Source organism: Nematolebias whitei, chromosome 15 (assembly GCF_014905685.2).
Source record: "Nematolebias whitei isolate Nwh7 chromosome 15, NemWhi1, whole genome shotgun sequence".
Lineage (NCBI taxonomy): Eukaryota > Metazoa > Chordata > Actinopteri > Cyprinodontiformes > Rivulidae > Nematolebias > Nematolebias whitei.
The window spans coordinates 37,282,017-37,298,471 of record NC_056512.1 but is presented as its reverse complement, the minus strand read 5'-3'; the positions used below and the strand labels follow the sequence as shown (position 1 = coordinate 37,298,471).

The 16,455-nt window shown below is 44.0% G+C and overlaps 1 protein-coding gene across 1 annotated transcript in view; it reads left to right on the top strand.

Moving 5' to 3' along the window:
• Positions 1-105: 105 nt before the first annotated feature.
• The window catches only part of flr (fleer), a 25,545-nt gene continuing 9,195 nt past the window's right edge, over positions 106-16,455 (top strand). The window contains exons 1-13 of the mRNA XM_037688450.1: positions 106-280; positions 3,424-3,489; positions 7,126-7,335; positions 7,460-7,516; positions 7,598-7,733; positions 10,548-10,652; positions 10,732-10,860; positions 14,253-14,302; positions 14,652-14,804; positions 14,919-14,984; positions 15,053-15,106; positions 15,261-15,326; positions 15,733-15,809. Coding sequence (XP_037544378.1) covers positions 233-280; positions 3,424-3,489; positions 7,126-7,335; positions 7,460-7,516; positions 7,598-7,733; positions 10,548-10,652; positions 10,732-10,860; positions 14,253-14,302; positions 14,652-14,804; positions 14,919-14,984; positions 15,053-15,106; positions 15,261-15,326; positions 15,733-15,809 — 1,217 coding nt within the window. The 5' untranslated portion in view covers positions 106-232. The remainder of the gene's footprint in view (positions 281-3,423; positions 3,490-7,125; positions 7,336-7,459; positions 7,517-7,597; positions 7,734-10,547; positions 10,653-10,731; positions 10,861-14,252; positions 14,303-14,651; positions 14,805-14,918; positions 14,985-15,052; positions 15,107-15,260; positions 15,327-15,732; positions 15,810-16,455) is intronic.

Here is a 16,455-nt window from a genome sequence, read left to right as displayed (position 1 = left end):
CGACGTCTACGTGGGTGTGGAGGAAGCTCGGAGGAAAATGTTGTACCGAAAGGCTCTTAGCTGATTGGCTCATTTATACGTCAGTCAGTTGTCCCATTTCTAGTTATGCGTTGCTAAGTAACATTTACTACGCGCTTTTCCGGTTTACGCACGAGTAGCTAACTAAACGCCAGAAAGTTGGAAAATACGTGAAATTACTACGGGTTTGTATTGTCAAGCTGCGGTTAAAGGCATGACAGCGATTAACGACGGAGAATACACGGCTACAATCTACAATCAGGTGGGAAGAATTGCATGTTTAGTTCCGCTTAGCTTCGAAGCTAGCAGATAGCAGCGACTACACCTTCTTCTTCTTCTTTCGTCTTTTCCCTTTTCAGGGGTCTCCACAGCGAGTCATCCTCCTCCATCTCACTCTGTCCTCTGTGTCCTCTGTCCTCACTCCAACTACCTCCATGTCCTCTCTAACTACATCCATCCCTCCTCTTGGTCTTTTTCCTGGCAGCTGCATTTCTAACACCCTAATATACACTGTCCCTCCTCTGGACATGTCCAAACCACGGTCCCTCCTCTGGACATGTCCAAACCACGGTTCCTCCTCTGGACATGTTCAAACCACGGTCCCTCCTCTGGACATGTCCAAACCACTGTCCCTCCTCTGGACATGTCCAAACCACGGTCCCTCCTCTGGACATGTCCAAACCACGGTTCCTCCTCTGGACATGTCCAAACCACTGTCCCTCCTCTGGCCATGTCCAAACCACGGTCCCTCCTCTGGACATGTCCAAACTATGGTCCCTCCTCTGGACATGTCCAAACCATCTCAGTGTGTCCTCTCTAACTTTATCTCCCAGTTGTTCAACCTGTGCTGTACCTCTGATGATCTCATTCCTAATCTTATCCATCCTTGTCACTCCTAACATCTCACCTCAACATCTTCATTTCTGCCACTTCCAGTTCTGTCTCCTGTCGTTTTGTCCATGTCTATGTCTCCAGAGCTGGTCTCACCACTGCCTTGTAAACTTTCCTTTGACCTTTGCTGACAGACTTTTGTCATAAACCTCTCCAGAAACTTTTCTTCATCCACTCCATCCTGTCTGGACTCTATTCTTTACATCTTTATCACACTCCCCATTTTCCTGGACAGTGGACCCCAAGTCTTTGAAGTCTTCCACCTTTGTGACCTCTGCTCCTTGTAGCCTCATTGTTCCACCGACCTCCCTCTCATTCACACACATGAACTCTGTCTTACTACGGCTGACTTTCATTCCTCTTTTTTCAAGTGCATACCTCCACTTTTCCAAGTTCTCTTCCACCTGTTCCCTGTTCTCACCACCGATCACAATGTCATCTGCAAACATGGGGATTCCTATCTGACCTCATCTTTTAGTCGGTTCATCACCAGAGCAAACAAGAAGGGGATCAGAGCTGATCCTTGATGCACTCCCACCTCCACCTTGAAGTTATCTGTCACTCCTACAGCACATCTCACCACTGTCCTGCTGTCCTCATACATGTCCTGTACCAGTCTAATGTACTTCTCTGCCACTCCAGATTTCCTCATACAATACCACACCTCCTCCATTGGCACCCTGTCATATGATTTTTCTAAATCCACAAAGACACAATGGAGTTCTTTCTGACCCTCTCTGTACTTCTCCATCAGCATCGTCAAAGCAAAGATGGCGACTGTGGTGCTCTTTCTTGGCATGAAACCATACTGCTGCTCACAAATAGTCACCTCTTGTCTAAGTCTTGCTTCCACAACTCTCTCCCAGATCTTCATCTTGTGGCTCATCAACTTAATTCCCCTGTAGTTGTTACAACTCTGTACATCATCACCCTTGTTCTTAAAAATGGGCACCAGCCATGTTCTCCATTCCTCAGGCATTTTCTCACCCTCAAATATGCCATTCAATATTTGAGTCAAAAACCTCACTGCCATCTCTCCAAGACATTTACAAACCTCCACTGGTATGTCATCAGGTTCTACTGCCTCCCCATCTTCATTCTTTTCAGAGCTTTCTGGACTTCACCCTCACTAATCTTTCCCACTTCCTGGTCCACAGTTTCTATGACCTCTACTTTTCTTTCTCTTTCATTCTCTTCATTCATTAGCTCCTCAAAGTACTCCTTCCATCTTCCTGTCACACTCTCCTCACTTGTTAGAACATTACAATTCCTGTCTTTAACAAGCCTCAACTGCTGCACATCCTTTCCAGCCTGATCCCTCTGTCTTGCCAATTGGTACAAGTCCTTCTCACCCTCTTTAGCATCCAGCCTCCTATATAACTCATCATACGTGTCTGCTTTGCCTTAGCTTCCTCCTTCTTTGCTTTACGTCCCATCTCCTTATATTCCTGTCCCCTCTCTTCAGTCCTCTGTCATATTTTTTCTTGGCTAACCTCTTTCTTTGAACAGCTTCCTGCACTTCACTATTCCACCACCAGCTTTCTTTATCATCCATTCTCTGTCCTGATGACACACCAAGTACCTTCCTACCTGTCCTTCCTACCTAATTACTGTTGCTGTAGTAGTCCAGTCATCTGGAAGCTCTTTCTTACCCAGAGCCATCAACAGCTCTTCTCTGAATTTCTCACAACATTCTTCCTTCTTCATCTTCCACCATTTGGTCTTTTTCTCTGATTTGACTCTTTTTCTCTTCTTCTTTTGGGGAAAAGTCATTCTACACACAACCATCTGATGCTGTCTGGCCACACTCTCCCCTGCCACAACCTTACAGTCTCCAATCTCCCTCAGGTTTCCTCTTCTACACAGAATGTAGTCGACCCTTCCTCCACTTATGTCACTCTAGATCAGGGCTATTTAACAAAACTGCTCAGGGGGCCGCAGTTTCTAAAAGCCAGCAGCTCAGGGGCCGGACATCCAGTGATTAAAATCATTATGTAAATAAACCAAAGTTCACAATGATCTCTAAAAAAGTTAAATCTGGTCCTCTGGACATTCAAAATAAACAACAAAAAAAAACAAAGCAAAACAACAAAAAATGTAGAAACGTTTCGTCTCTCATCCGAGAGACTTCCTCAGTCTGAGGTGCTGTATTCAGCTCAGTCTCTTAAATAACTCCTTCTCAGAATGGATCAACCAGTTTTGCTGCTGACAACCAAAACCAGCTGCTCACATGATCAAGAAGGACCATCAGCCTAACAATGGATCATTAGCACACTGATGGCGGTTTACTATTCATAGAGGGCTGAGTGATACTAGCAATCACATCATTGTAAGAGGGGGACAATTGAGACAATGGGACAATGTTTAATAAAAAAGTTGTTTCATTCGATGTAAAGTGTTGTTTTGTATACCATGGATTTAATATATTTTTAGTAACATATTTTCAGATGGACATGAAATTTTGAAGATTTAATTTAAATTTAATTTGAAGCTTTTTTTCCATTTGTTTTACAGATTAAAGATAGAAAATATGTTGAAGCTATTCACATCCTGAACGGCCAGCTTCAGAAACACACAAAGGTAAATGAGAAACTGTGGAAACATACAAAGATAAATGAGAAACTGTTGAAACACACAATGATAAATGAATTTTATTTTTATTCATTTTATTTAATAAAACTTTACACAATAAGTTAACATAGCAGTGTTAAAAAAAAGGTGAACAGGACAAGCTTAAAATAAAATATTTACACGAGGAGCTTGTTGTATTGTAGTTGTCCCTGATCAGAAATGGTGCATAAAACCTTCTTAAATTCCCACAGTTTCACAAAATTCTCCAAGTGTCCAGTGGCTCTGTGGAAGCAAAACTCCAACGCCAGTCTGGCCTTGACGTTGCACTTCCACGGAGCCACGGCATCAAGTTGGGGTCCAGCCTGCAGTCTGTCCCTTTGAGACAAGTAAACAGACATTTTTTCTTCAGCCACTAAACAGTTTAAAGTTTGGGATTTAAAGTTGGTGGCTTTGCTGTAATGTACTCCGTTTATAAAAACAGATTTGGTGAAAATTGTGTCAAAAAGGCTAAATATCCTCATCATTAGATTAAACAGAGTCGTCAGCCATACACAATCTGTAAAAACATGAAAAACACTCGGACAAACTGCAAAAAGGACACTCGTTTAAAACCTCAAGGTTTGATGACTGACAAAAAAAGAGTTTGTTGCAATCGCGCCATGAAGGATCCTCCATTGAAGATTGCCAGTCCGCTTGTCGTCCCACACACTGGCAGCTCTGCTGTGCAGAGTTCGCTTGTTCAGGATCTTAACATAAGTCTTGTAAAGTACTTTTGGACCTGTTCTGCACAAGCCCATCTTTGGAACTGTGTTGCGTAGCAGAGGACCACTATCTTTCGCAAAGTTAGGATCCAGGTGGATGTTCAGGAAAGGGTCCATTAGGTCAGGCGAGCGATTCCCCATGGACCACAGCTGCAGGAGACAGTTCTGTCCAGCTGTCATCCTCTCTTTCACCAGCTCCAGAAAGCGCTGCACCACTCTGGCAGAACGGACCCCAAGCAACGAAACCACCTCTCGAATATTGGAGAAGTCTGGTCTCGCCGTGTCCACCAACCGCCTCAGGATCACCATCCCAAATGAAAATCTGTCGACACACACAATGATAAATGAGAAACTGTTGAAACAGACAATGACAAATGAGAAACTGTCTAAACACAATGATAAATGGGAAACTGTTGAAACAGACAGTGATAAATGAGAAATTGTGGAAACACAAATATAAATGAGAAACCGTCAAAACACACAATGGTAAAGGAGAAACTGTTGAAACACAATGATAAATGAGAAGTTGTTGAAACACACAATGGCAAATGAGAAACTGTAGAAACACAATGATAAATGAGAAACTTCATAAATGCACAAAGATAAATGAGAAACTGTAGAAACACACAAAGATAAATGAGAAACTGCCAAAATACACAAAGATAAATGAGAAACTGTAGAAACACACAAAGGTAAATGAGAAACTGGAAACCGTCCACACAGGACCCATTAGAGTCCCTGCTCAGGGTTCAAGTTCACAGGTTGATGTAGTATAAAGGTCAATCCTGGTTCTTTGTTGCTTATTATTATTATTATTTATTTAATTTTTTTCTGCTCTTGCTCTCGTTCAAGGCAGACGCCTTCTCCTCTCCCTCCTCTGTTCTCTTCCTCCTGCTTTTGCTCTCTGTGTGTGTCTCGGAGCTCCTGGAACACATCTTCTGAACGAAAAAATACTATTGTGAATCTGGTGATCTGGATTTTCAACGCAGTCAAAATCTTTTCAACAAAACGACAGAGTCCTGGAGAAGAAAGAAGAGCGGCTCCGTCCAAAGTGGGATGGATGCCATCTCTCCTCATCAGACCAGGTTTTACCCCAGAAAGAACTCCAGTTATCTGTAGCCCACGTTGTTGTCAGAACACCACCTGGACACCCAGCGGTTGAACGACGACATACGGCTAAACGTGTCATCGCTGGTCAGGTTGGGGAGGGGGCCAGAGAAAACTACAGAGTCCAACATGGTTTTAACAAAGTCACACACCGAAGCAACATTAATTTTAGTGACCTCCATTCGGCGTAACCGGGTGTCATTACTGCCGATGTGAATAACAATCTCACTGTATTTAGCCTTAGCCTTAGTCAGCAGTTTCAAATAAGATTCTATGTCGCCCGCTCTGACCCCCAGAATGCATTTAGCTATGGCCGCTGGCATCCCTAAAGCCACGTTTTAGACTATGGAACTGCCAATAACCAGGGTCTGCTTCTCAGCGGGTGTGTCACTGAGCGAGGAAAATCGATTAGAAACGTGAATGGGTCGGTGGTGAACTGGGGGCTTAGCCTTAGTACTATGCTTGCTCCGGACCATCACCCAGCAGGCCTGGTGTCCCGTCTGCTCGGGGTCTGCTGGAGGACCGCTAACAGGAGCTAGTCTCTGTGGTTACGCGCTGTCTAAGGGGACCTGGCTAGCTACTGGCTTTTCTACAGCGCGGAGCCGAGTTTCCAGTTCAGACAGCCTCTCCTCCAAAGCTACCATAAGACTACATTTGTCACATGTATCATTACCACTAAAGGAGGCAGAGGAGTAATTAAACATCTGACACACAGAGCAAGTGAAAATCGGGAGAGAAGCAGCAGCCATGCTAAGCCAACACCAGCAAGAGCTAGCAGATCTCAAAACATCAATAAAAACCGAGAAGTGTTGAAAGATGAAAGGTGTTTTAAGCACCATCCAACAGTAGAAAAACAACTGTACTAAGGGTGTTTGTGAACTAGAATGAAAAACTGTGCAAAAGACAGATAATCTGGAAAACAAAAGATGACTCGAGCAAACAAATCACTCGAGCTACCGGCAGACAAACAGGAAGTGACACAATACATCTCACCACGAACGTGCAATGTCAGGAAGTGGCTTATTTGAATTTGACTCCCCGTTTGGCCTTGGATGCGGGCCAACTATTAAATTTATCCTGGGGCATGAGTAAATTACAGAAAAAGTTTTGTCTATCTACCCCCCTGTCTTAAAGTAAGACATGACACCTGAATCAGGTCTATGAACTGGTTTTAGTGTCTGAGACCGTCACTGATTTCAACTTGATGATAATGATGCAAACCTACTTGTGTTTAGTCAGAAAAATGTGTCATTTATTTAAGTCTCTTAAAAGACGCCTAATTTTTTTTCTGTTTCTATGGTTCACTGCCAACAGAAAGACCTTAATGTTTTTTAAATTGTCATTTTTTCTTCCAAAGTACCAACAGAAAACATGCTGTGCACCTGTCCTGGCTTCCTACTGCTTGAATATTCAAAATAAATTGAGGTCCAAACATAAAGAAAGGCTGAAACAAAGACAGACAACAAGGAACATCTGCAAACATTTATCTTTGATCCAAGCTCTGGCATGAAAAATGAATTCTGGTGTTAGTCTGTTAATGAAGCCAACAGGAATCCGAGAGTTTAAAAAATATTCTACATGTTTTTCTCTCCAAAAACAAACGGTGGCAGCTGCGTTCTTGTTGGAATGCTACATGGATTTTAAAAACACTCTAAACTTTTCTTCTGTTTTTGTTATTTTGTATTTTTTCTGCATCTTCAGCTGTTTGAACACTGCTGACTGCAGAATAATTTGTTGAATAATGATGAATCATCACCGGTACGTCTTACTGTCTCAGTCCAGGGCAGCGCTGTCTCTGCTGGGTTTCTGCTACTTCCACATCCAGGACTTCAGCAATGCTGCCGAGTGTTACGAGCAGCTCACCCAACTGCACCCGGAGGTGGAGGAGTACAAACTGTACTACGCCCAGTCGCTGTACAGAGCTGGAGCTTATCCTGAAGCCACCAAGGCCTCGTTTGCACTGGACAACCCCAACACTCACATCAAGGTACCGGACCATCAGCGCTGGACTCACACGTAGCTGGAAGGCTTCTCCAAACCATCACACCTCCTGCAGCTGTATTTCACATACTGACTCCAAGTATCTGTCATTTGTTGTGTTTTTATATCAGATGCTGAAGCTGCAAGCCTGCATCAAATACTGCGAGGAAGATTATTCTGCTGCCAAGGTGATGAGCTGTCTTCATTTACAAATTATCTCATCATTTGTTCTGTCAGCTGACCGGGTCCGATTCTGTGTGTCCTTACAGTTACTGTTGGAGCAGCTGCCTCAGGACGATCCGGACTACATGTTCAACATGGGCTGCTTGCTTCATCAAGATGGCAAGCATGAGGAGGCCTGCAGGAACTTTATGACTGCCATGCAGGTGCTGGGCTACCTGCCAGGTAATCAGGCTCACGCAAAGAGACTTTCAGGAACCACTGTTTGCAAATTAACATGAAGTTTGATCCATAAAGATGCTGTCGATCAGTCAGCATCAGCTCTTTAGTGTCCTCATTTTTCTGGGTTGATGCTTTCATCAGCAAAAAAACCCACCTTTTATTTTAAAACTGAGAATGTTAATGAGGTCTGCTTGGTCTCTGTAATCCCTCTCTCCTAAAGTCAAGGATTCAAGGATTTTTATTGTCCTACCAGCTCACATTTGCATGTTTATTGTACGAAATTCGGACTCAGGTCCAAGATCAAGAAGCCTACCAATTAACAAATAAATAAATACAAAATAGTATAAATATAAATATATATAATAAATAAAGTAAAAAAAGTAAGATGAAGTTGAATTAAGTGCAGCTCGAGTTCAGTAGTCTGTCAGCTGCAGGGGAAAACTGTTTCTGAGCCTGGTGGTCTTGCTATGAATGTTTCTCAGCTGCCTGCTTGAGGGAAGGGGCTGGAACAGACTGTGTGCAGGATGAGTGGAGTCCTTCATGATGCGGAGCGCCCTCCCCCTGCATTGTGATGTGTAGAGGTCCAAAGTGGTGGAAAGGCTGTTCCCCACAGTCTTCTGTGCAGCCTTAACCACCCTCTGCAGAGCCATCCTCTCAGCAGCAGTGCAGCTGCCGTACCACACGGTGATGCAGGTGCAGAGAACGCTCCCAAGTCTAGCTCTCCACAGCTTCTTGAGGAAGTAGAGACGCTGATAGGACATCTAGACCAGACAGGAAGTGTTAACTCTCCAGGTGAGGTCACTGGATATATGCAACCCCAGGTACCTGTAGAAGGAGACCACCTCCACCACTGCTCCTCCGATGTGTTGGGGATGAAGAGGACCCTTGTCTCTTCTGAAATCCACCACCATCTCCTTGGTCTTCTTCACACTGATGCAGAGATTATTGCCTCTGCACCAGGTGTTCCACCTCCTCTCTGTATTTGGACTCATCATTGTTCGTGATGCGTCCCACTACTGCTGTGTCATCCATTAACTTCACTATATGGCAGCTGGGGTGTATAGCTGAGCAGTCATATGTCAGCAGAGTGAACAGGAGGGGGCTCAGAACGCTGCTCTGGGGCGAGCCCATACTAAGGGTCATGGAGGAGGAGACGATATTGTGGATCCTGACAGTCTGAGGTCTGTTCGTCAGGAAGTCCTCAATCCAGTTCCCCAGTGTGGGACTCAGTCCAAGAAAGGAGAGCTTCTGCACCAGGGTCGGTGGGATGATGGTGTTGAAGGCCGAGGAGAAATCCAGACAGAGCAGACGGATGGAAGAATTTTTGCTTTCCAGGTGGGTGAGGGCTGTGTGGACCACCAATGAGAGGGCATCAGCAGTGGAGCAGTTCCTTCTGTAGGCGTACTGATGTGGGTCCACAGTGACGTCGACGGAGTTCTTGATGTGGGTCATGAATATGTATATATGTATATGTATATATAAATTTATAAATATATATATATAAATATATATGTGTGTGTGTGTGATAATTTAGCACTATTTATCTGAGGAGCAGACTGCTTTGAATTTAACTCCATCACAGAACTCTTATCTTGAGCAAGCATAAAGGCGACAGTGGAAAGGAAAAACTCCCTCATGAGAAATAAACCTTTAGAACCAGGCTCAGGACAAGCGGTCATCTGCTTCGACCGGCTGGGTTTAGAAGGAACAGATACACAATGGCAGGTCAAGAATCACATGTTAAGATAGAATTAGTATCAAATGAAAACTCTTCAATCAGAACCAGGTCAAGGGTGTGATGATGAGAATGAGTAGGTGTTCGGAAGTTTTGGTTGTAACCAATTGACTCTTAAATTTTTAAAGGCTATTTTATTTATTTATTTTATTTAACCTCTATTTCACCAGGAAAATCCCATTGAGATTAAAAATCTCTTTTGCAAGAGAATCCTGGCCAAGACTGGCAACAGCACACAGAAGTTACAGAACATCCTCAACAAAAACAAAAAAAAAGTTAACTCTCTCATTTATTTATACAGGTAGTCTCATTGAGCCACGAGAACTCATTTTCAAGAGAGACCTGTTTAGGGAGCAGATGGGGTTAAGGGCCTTGCTCATGGGCCCAGAGTGGGGCGAATGAGGGTGGGGGCAAGTGTGGGTGCTTCACCTACCCCACCCACATTTTTAATGTTGTCGGTACCGGGGCGTGAACCGATGATTTTCCGATCACAGGCCAACCTCTCTAGCCTCTGCTCCACCACTCCTCCCTAAATGAGTCCTTCTCCAAATCAGTAAGAGCAGCTAAAAAAGGCTATGCTTGAGCTATCACTTTCAACATCTACATGAATATTGAAGTCACCCATTATTATGACTTTATCAGTATTTAGTACTAAGTCAGTTCAGGATTCTGATAATTCCGACAAGAACTGAGCATAGGAGCCTGGTGGACGATAAATAACAACTAGTGAGAGTGGCCGTTCTGTTATCCATTTAGGATGGGATAGACTTCGAGACAGTGACTCAAAAGTATTATAACTACTAATTGGTTTAGTATTAATTAATAGTTCTGACTGAAAAATAGAGGCTACACCTCCGCCTCGACCAGTTGTTCTAGGAACATGAAAATTTAAATAATTGGACACATTTAGGCCGTAAAGCTTCTTCCCTCCTGAAAAGTTTTATGCTTTGATTAATGTCAGTGTCAGCAGCTGATGGGCAGAGATTATATCATGAGATGATGTCATCAAGTAAAAGAAGAAATTCAGTAAAAATCTTCAGATTACTCATCTGTCCTCGTTCTTCTGCTTGTTTTTCTGACAGCGTTGTCCTACAACATTGCCCTGAGCTTCTACAGCCTGAAGAACTACCCCCAGGCCCTGAACCACATCACAGAGATCATCGAGCGAGGAATCAGAGAACATCCAGGTGGAAGCTCTCTGGAGCTGTGCCCATCTATGCACCTCACATTCATCCTTACTTCATCTCTGTGTTCTGTTTGTGTCAGAGCTGAGCATCGGCTTGAAAACTGAAGGCATCGACGTGCACAGCGTGGGCAACACGCTGGTTCTTCACGAGACGGCTCTGATCGAAGCCTTCAACCTGAAAGCAGCCATTGAATACCAGTTGAAGAACCGTAAGAACCGCTGTGTGAATTTAAATACCAGCTGTAGAACAATAAGAACCTCCTTCTGAGGCCAAAAGTCAAGAGAACTGTTTAACAGCCCGAAGGTGAAAATATGTCTACCTTCAATGACCTTGGAGGTCGGTACTGAACCACCTGCAGGACGGGTTTCCTTTGAAAGTCCAGTATTCTGCATCGTTTAGACACGTCAGATGGTAGAACAGTAGAGCAGGTTCACAGAACGTCAAACACTGGCTACTCAGTAGAAATGTTGCTCAGACTGAAAGAACAGCTGTTTATATCTGAGACACATGAACTTGACATCCAGACAGTGTTCTTCTTTCAGCTGTTCCCTCTTCAGGGGTCACCACAGAGAGTGATCCTCTGTCCTCACTCCAACTTCCTCCATGTCCTCTCTAACTGTTCTTGTGGGAAGATGGCGCCTGTGTACATGACTTGCAGTCCATCTCTGCTGACGGTGTTCGTATTATTTCTGATTTTTTGTTTCTCATTTGTGACATCAACTCTCTGCTGGTGTATGAACGACAACAGCTTCTGGATGTTCGACTTTGTGCCACCGTCGCTTATTTTGACCAATATGAGTGGAGCTCTGGACCTCCCCTCGCCCCCCTCTGCTGATGGACGTGCCTGTTTACCTGCGGCGCATCACACCTGCTTGCATGGAGATAACGCTCCAGACGCCGGGGAAAACACGCTGGCTGGCTGAAGCTTAAAGCCCTTCTTGCTCTCTCTGCATCAACCTCTCCAGCTGAATGATGGTCAACGTTTCCATCGCCCATCTTGGCGCTGTGCTGATCCTGTGGCGCGCTGTCTGGTCTCGTTGGCAGGGTCTGATCCTCACAGTGGGCCTGTGCACGGCTGTGTTTCCGACCTGAGGCGCAGGTCTAACTGTAAATTTGAGACCGCTGGACTGGACACCTCTGTCATCTTCTCCTGCATTGGATTCCACGAGGATGGCCCTGATAAATGCCAGATCTCTGGCTAATAAAACTTTTATTTTAAATGGCTTTTTCTGCTCCAACGGACTGGATTTTCTTTTCCTCACCGAGTCTTAGGTCTGCCCTGGTGAGTTCAGTGTTTTTCTGGAATTATTGCCTCTGGATTGCTCTTTTTTTCAACGCTCCAAGGACAACTGCTCATGGTGGAGGATTACTGATTGTTTTTAAGAATCATTTGAACAGCTGATAGCTCCATGATGCAACTAATTATTCGAATTGTGAACTGCTCTGTTTTGAGCTGGGCCGCTTCAAACCGGTTTTGTGTGCTGTACTTTATAGATCACCTACATAGCTGGTTTTGTTTCCTATTTTAATACCATTTTCTTTCATTTGAAAATGGTATAAAAAAAATCTAAACAATAATAATACCATTTTATTTTATTTAAACCAGCCATTAGGGAGCACCAGCAGTGTATCTATGGTTCTGGTCTCAAGCCTGGATAAATGGTGAGGGTTGTGTCAGGAAGGGCCACGCTCTCCTCTGCAACAACCTTACAGTCTCCAATCTCCCTCAGGTTTCCTCTTCTACACAGAATGTAGTCGACCTGCGTACTCCTTCCTCCACTCTTACAGGTCACTCTATGTTCCTCCCTCTTTTGGAAATATAGTAGGTGTTGACTATAGACATTTCCATTCTCTTGGTGAAATCCACCACCATCTGTCCTTCCTGGTTTTTTTCCTTGACACCAAACCTACCCATCACTTCCTCATCCTCTCTGTTTCCTTCACCAACATGTCCATTCAGGTCTGCTCCGATCACCACTCCCTCCTCCCTGGGAATACTCTCTATCACTTCATCCAGATCTTTCTGAAATGTATCTTTTTCCTCCACATCACATCCAACCTGTGGAGCATAATCACTGACAATGTTTAGCATCAGACCTTTTACTTCTACCTTCAGACACATCACCCTATCTGATACTATTTTCACCTCTACTACATTCTTTGCCAACTCCTCCTTCAGGACCACCCCTACTCCATTTCTCTTTCTATCAACACCTGAACCCTGCTCCAATGCTGTGAGCCTTGCTGCCCTTCCACTTGGTCTCTTGGACATATAAAACTTCTACCTTCCTTCTCTGCATCATGTCAGCCAGCTCTCTACCTTTGCCTGTCATTGTGCCCACATTTAGAGCTGCAACCCTTAGTCATACATTCGTGACTTTCTTCTTCTCCCTCTGTCTTCTGACGCGTTTCCCTCCTTGTGGTCTTCGACTTATCAAAAAAAAAAAAAAAAATCTTCCCACAGTTTACTCCCTGGATGTCAGTTCATCCAGCGAGTAAACTGTGGAAAATATGCTTTTTTCTTGTTTTTTCTTTTAAAAAAATAGACATTAAACTTTATCAAAATGAAAGGTCTTCCAAAGTAAAGTTAAGAAAGTGCTGTGTGTTGTCATCATCATATGTTTCACTGATGAAATTAGTTCTCTGCATTTGACCCATCACACCTGAGTTACACCCAGGTGGAGCAGCGGGCAGCTATGTAAGCGCCCGGGGAGCAGTTGGGGTTTAGGCGTCTTGCGCAAGGACGCCATGATATGTTGGTATGGCGGGGAGTTGAACCTGTGACTTTCTGGTCCCAAGTTAGGTACCCTACCTCTACACCATCTCGTCCTCTGTTAAGTTTATAGCAGCTGGTGTTCCCACGTCCCAGGCGGTCAACCAGGCCCAACCCTGCTTAGCTTCCCGCTCAGACGAGGCTGGGTGTGTTCGGGGTGTTTCAGGGTGTGGTCATAAACAAAGTATGCAGAAAGTCAACAACAAAGTTCCATATGTTCAGAATCTTTTTTCATATTCTAAAATAACAAGCATGTAGACACAGTATCATTTTATCCTTTGAGCAACTCTTCAGCCTCGTTAGGTGTTACTCTTGAGTTCCAGTCAACAACAACAACAGGTTTATGTGAGGTCAGCCTGTTGGGTCAAAATATTCTGTCTCAAACATGAAAATAACAGAAATCATGTGAAAACTCTGGAATAAAACCAGCTGTTTGTATGTCAGGTAGCGGCTGCCTGGATTAACCCAGCAACACTTTCTCAGAGCCAAGTTTTAATTTGAGAACAATCGGAGGAGGTCTGACAGTCCAGTTCAGAACCAGATCCAGGAGCAGGCTGTAGTTTCGACACGGAGAAGAACAAGGTTCAGTGGTCATCATCTGTAGTGTCCGACGTAGAAAAGGCCTCGTTATAAACTCGTTGAGTGACGATCCTACTGTTAAAACACGTTCAGACGAGCAGACGTGTTGTCAACAGGATGCACTTCACTCAGACAAGTTGTCTTTGTTGGTTCATCATGGTTTGGTTTGTGGTTGTGATGAAGGAGTTTGTTTTAGAGTTTACATGCTCTGCTCTCCTCTGTGTTCTGGTTTCATGATGATTCTGCAGTGAAAGGAGCTCAGGAGGCCCTGACAGACATGCCCCCGAGGTCAGAGGAGGTAAGTCCGTCAGACTCTCGCTCCCTGAGGCTGAAGATCACAGCAGCTGACAGATGTTCAGCTGAAACCACGAGGGAGCCTGAGCTCATTTAAGTCAGCTGCTGTGGTTTTATTCTGATGTTGTTTAGACCTCTCCCTCCCCCAGACTACTCAGATTAAGATTGGAATAAAATCTCAAAATACCCTCTCAGGATCCTCTACTGCCCCCTGGCGGTATTTAATGTGAATGCACTCTGAGTTTAGAAGATAAAAGTTTTTCGGTGAACTTGTGTATTTGATGAGTGAAGCTGAGGTCCAACAGAACACAGCTGACCTGTGAGCGTGATGCTCTGATTGTTTCTGAGCTCAGGAGCTGGACGCCGTGACTCTGCACAACCAGGCTCTAATGAACATCGACATGAAGCCTTCAGAAGGGTTTGAGAAGCTGGCGTTCCTCCTGCAGCTGCCCTCCTTCCCCCGGGTCACCTTTGGTAACCTGCTGCTGCTCTACAGCAAACATGAGGTACCAAACCAGGCTGAGGATCACACCAACAGCACAAAAACATTCAATGTGCTGAAGAAGCTTCAGAACGGTTCACTAAAACTGGATTAACGTTTCTGCTGGGCTCCTTCACAGTACTTTGACCTGGCAGCTGATGTGTTGGCAGAAAACGCTCATCTGACCATCAAGTTCCTGTCCCCGGTGAGTCCTCCAGCGCTTACACAACTTCATTCCCAGGATGAAGGTTCACGGTTCTGTTGCTGTTGCAGTACGTGTACGAGTTTCTGGATGCCCTGCTGACGTGCCAGACGGCTCCAGAGGAGGTACAGTGTTTAATCCTTCTGTTGTTTAATACACTTAGCAGCGTAGAGATCTGACAAACTGAGAGTAAAACAACTTCTTAGTCCAGGGTTTTTTCTTCATCTCTTACACTGTGCTTGTATAATAATTAATAATTATTATTTTGTTTTCTTTCAGGCGTTCAGGAAGTTTGATGAGATGAGCAGCAGATTAACAGAGCAGCTCCGCAGGTTGACCAAACAGGTGGTTATTATTTTTTAATGACTTTAACAAAGATCTGTTTTATACTGCAGTGTACTTTAAAAGTAATTAGAAGTAACTTTTCATTTCTCTTTTGTCATCATGCAGTCCTAAACTGACAATCAGAACACAGCAGTCTGCAAATACACAAAAATACACAAAATCGGTGAAGGAATGCACGTCGCCCGACGTCATGGTGCTAAAGCATTAGATAAGATTGTGTGTGATCTGTTAGCACTAAGAGTATATGTTGAGGATGACTCTCAACTACTACCACACCAAATTCTAGCCCAGTATCTGTTACAGCCATTTATGTGGTTGTAGATGTAAATTAGATGTGGCGGCCATCTTTAGTCAGGTTGACTGCAGTTGTAGATGTTCGTCTGAGAATTTGTTCTTTTTGTCTCAGCTGCAGGAGGCCGGGCTGGCTCGAGACGACGAGGCCCAGAAGAAGGTTCTGCAGGAGTACGACCTGATCCAAGAGAAGTAAGACCAGACTTTTAGAACTTCATCCTGGATTTAACTTTCCCACAAACCTTCACACGTCTGACATGAACATGAGGAACATGTGAACATGATGAACATATGAACATAAGGAACCTGTGTACGTTAGGAACATGTGAACATGACAAACGCATGAACATGAGGAACATGTGAACGTTAGGAACATGTGAACGTTAGGAACATTAAGAACATGTGAACATGAAGAACGCATGAACATGAGAAACACATGAACAATAGGAGCAACTTAACATCAGGAACCTGTGAAGAAGAGGAACATGCGAACTCAAGGAACAGATGAATGTGATTATGATGAACATGTGAACATGTGGAACACTTGAACATGAGGAACATGTGAACATGAGGAACACGGGAATGTTAAGAAAAATTGAACATGAGGAACATTTGAACATGTGATTATGATGAACATGTGAACATAGGGAACATTTGAACTTGAGGAACATGTGATTATGATGAACTTGTGAACATGGGGAACATTTGAACTTGAGGAACATGTGATTATGATGAACATGTGAACATGGGGAACATTTGAACTAGAGGAACATGTGAACATGAGGAACACATGAATGTTAGGGACAGGTGAACATTAGAAATGTGAATATGAGGACTA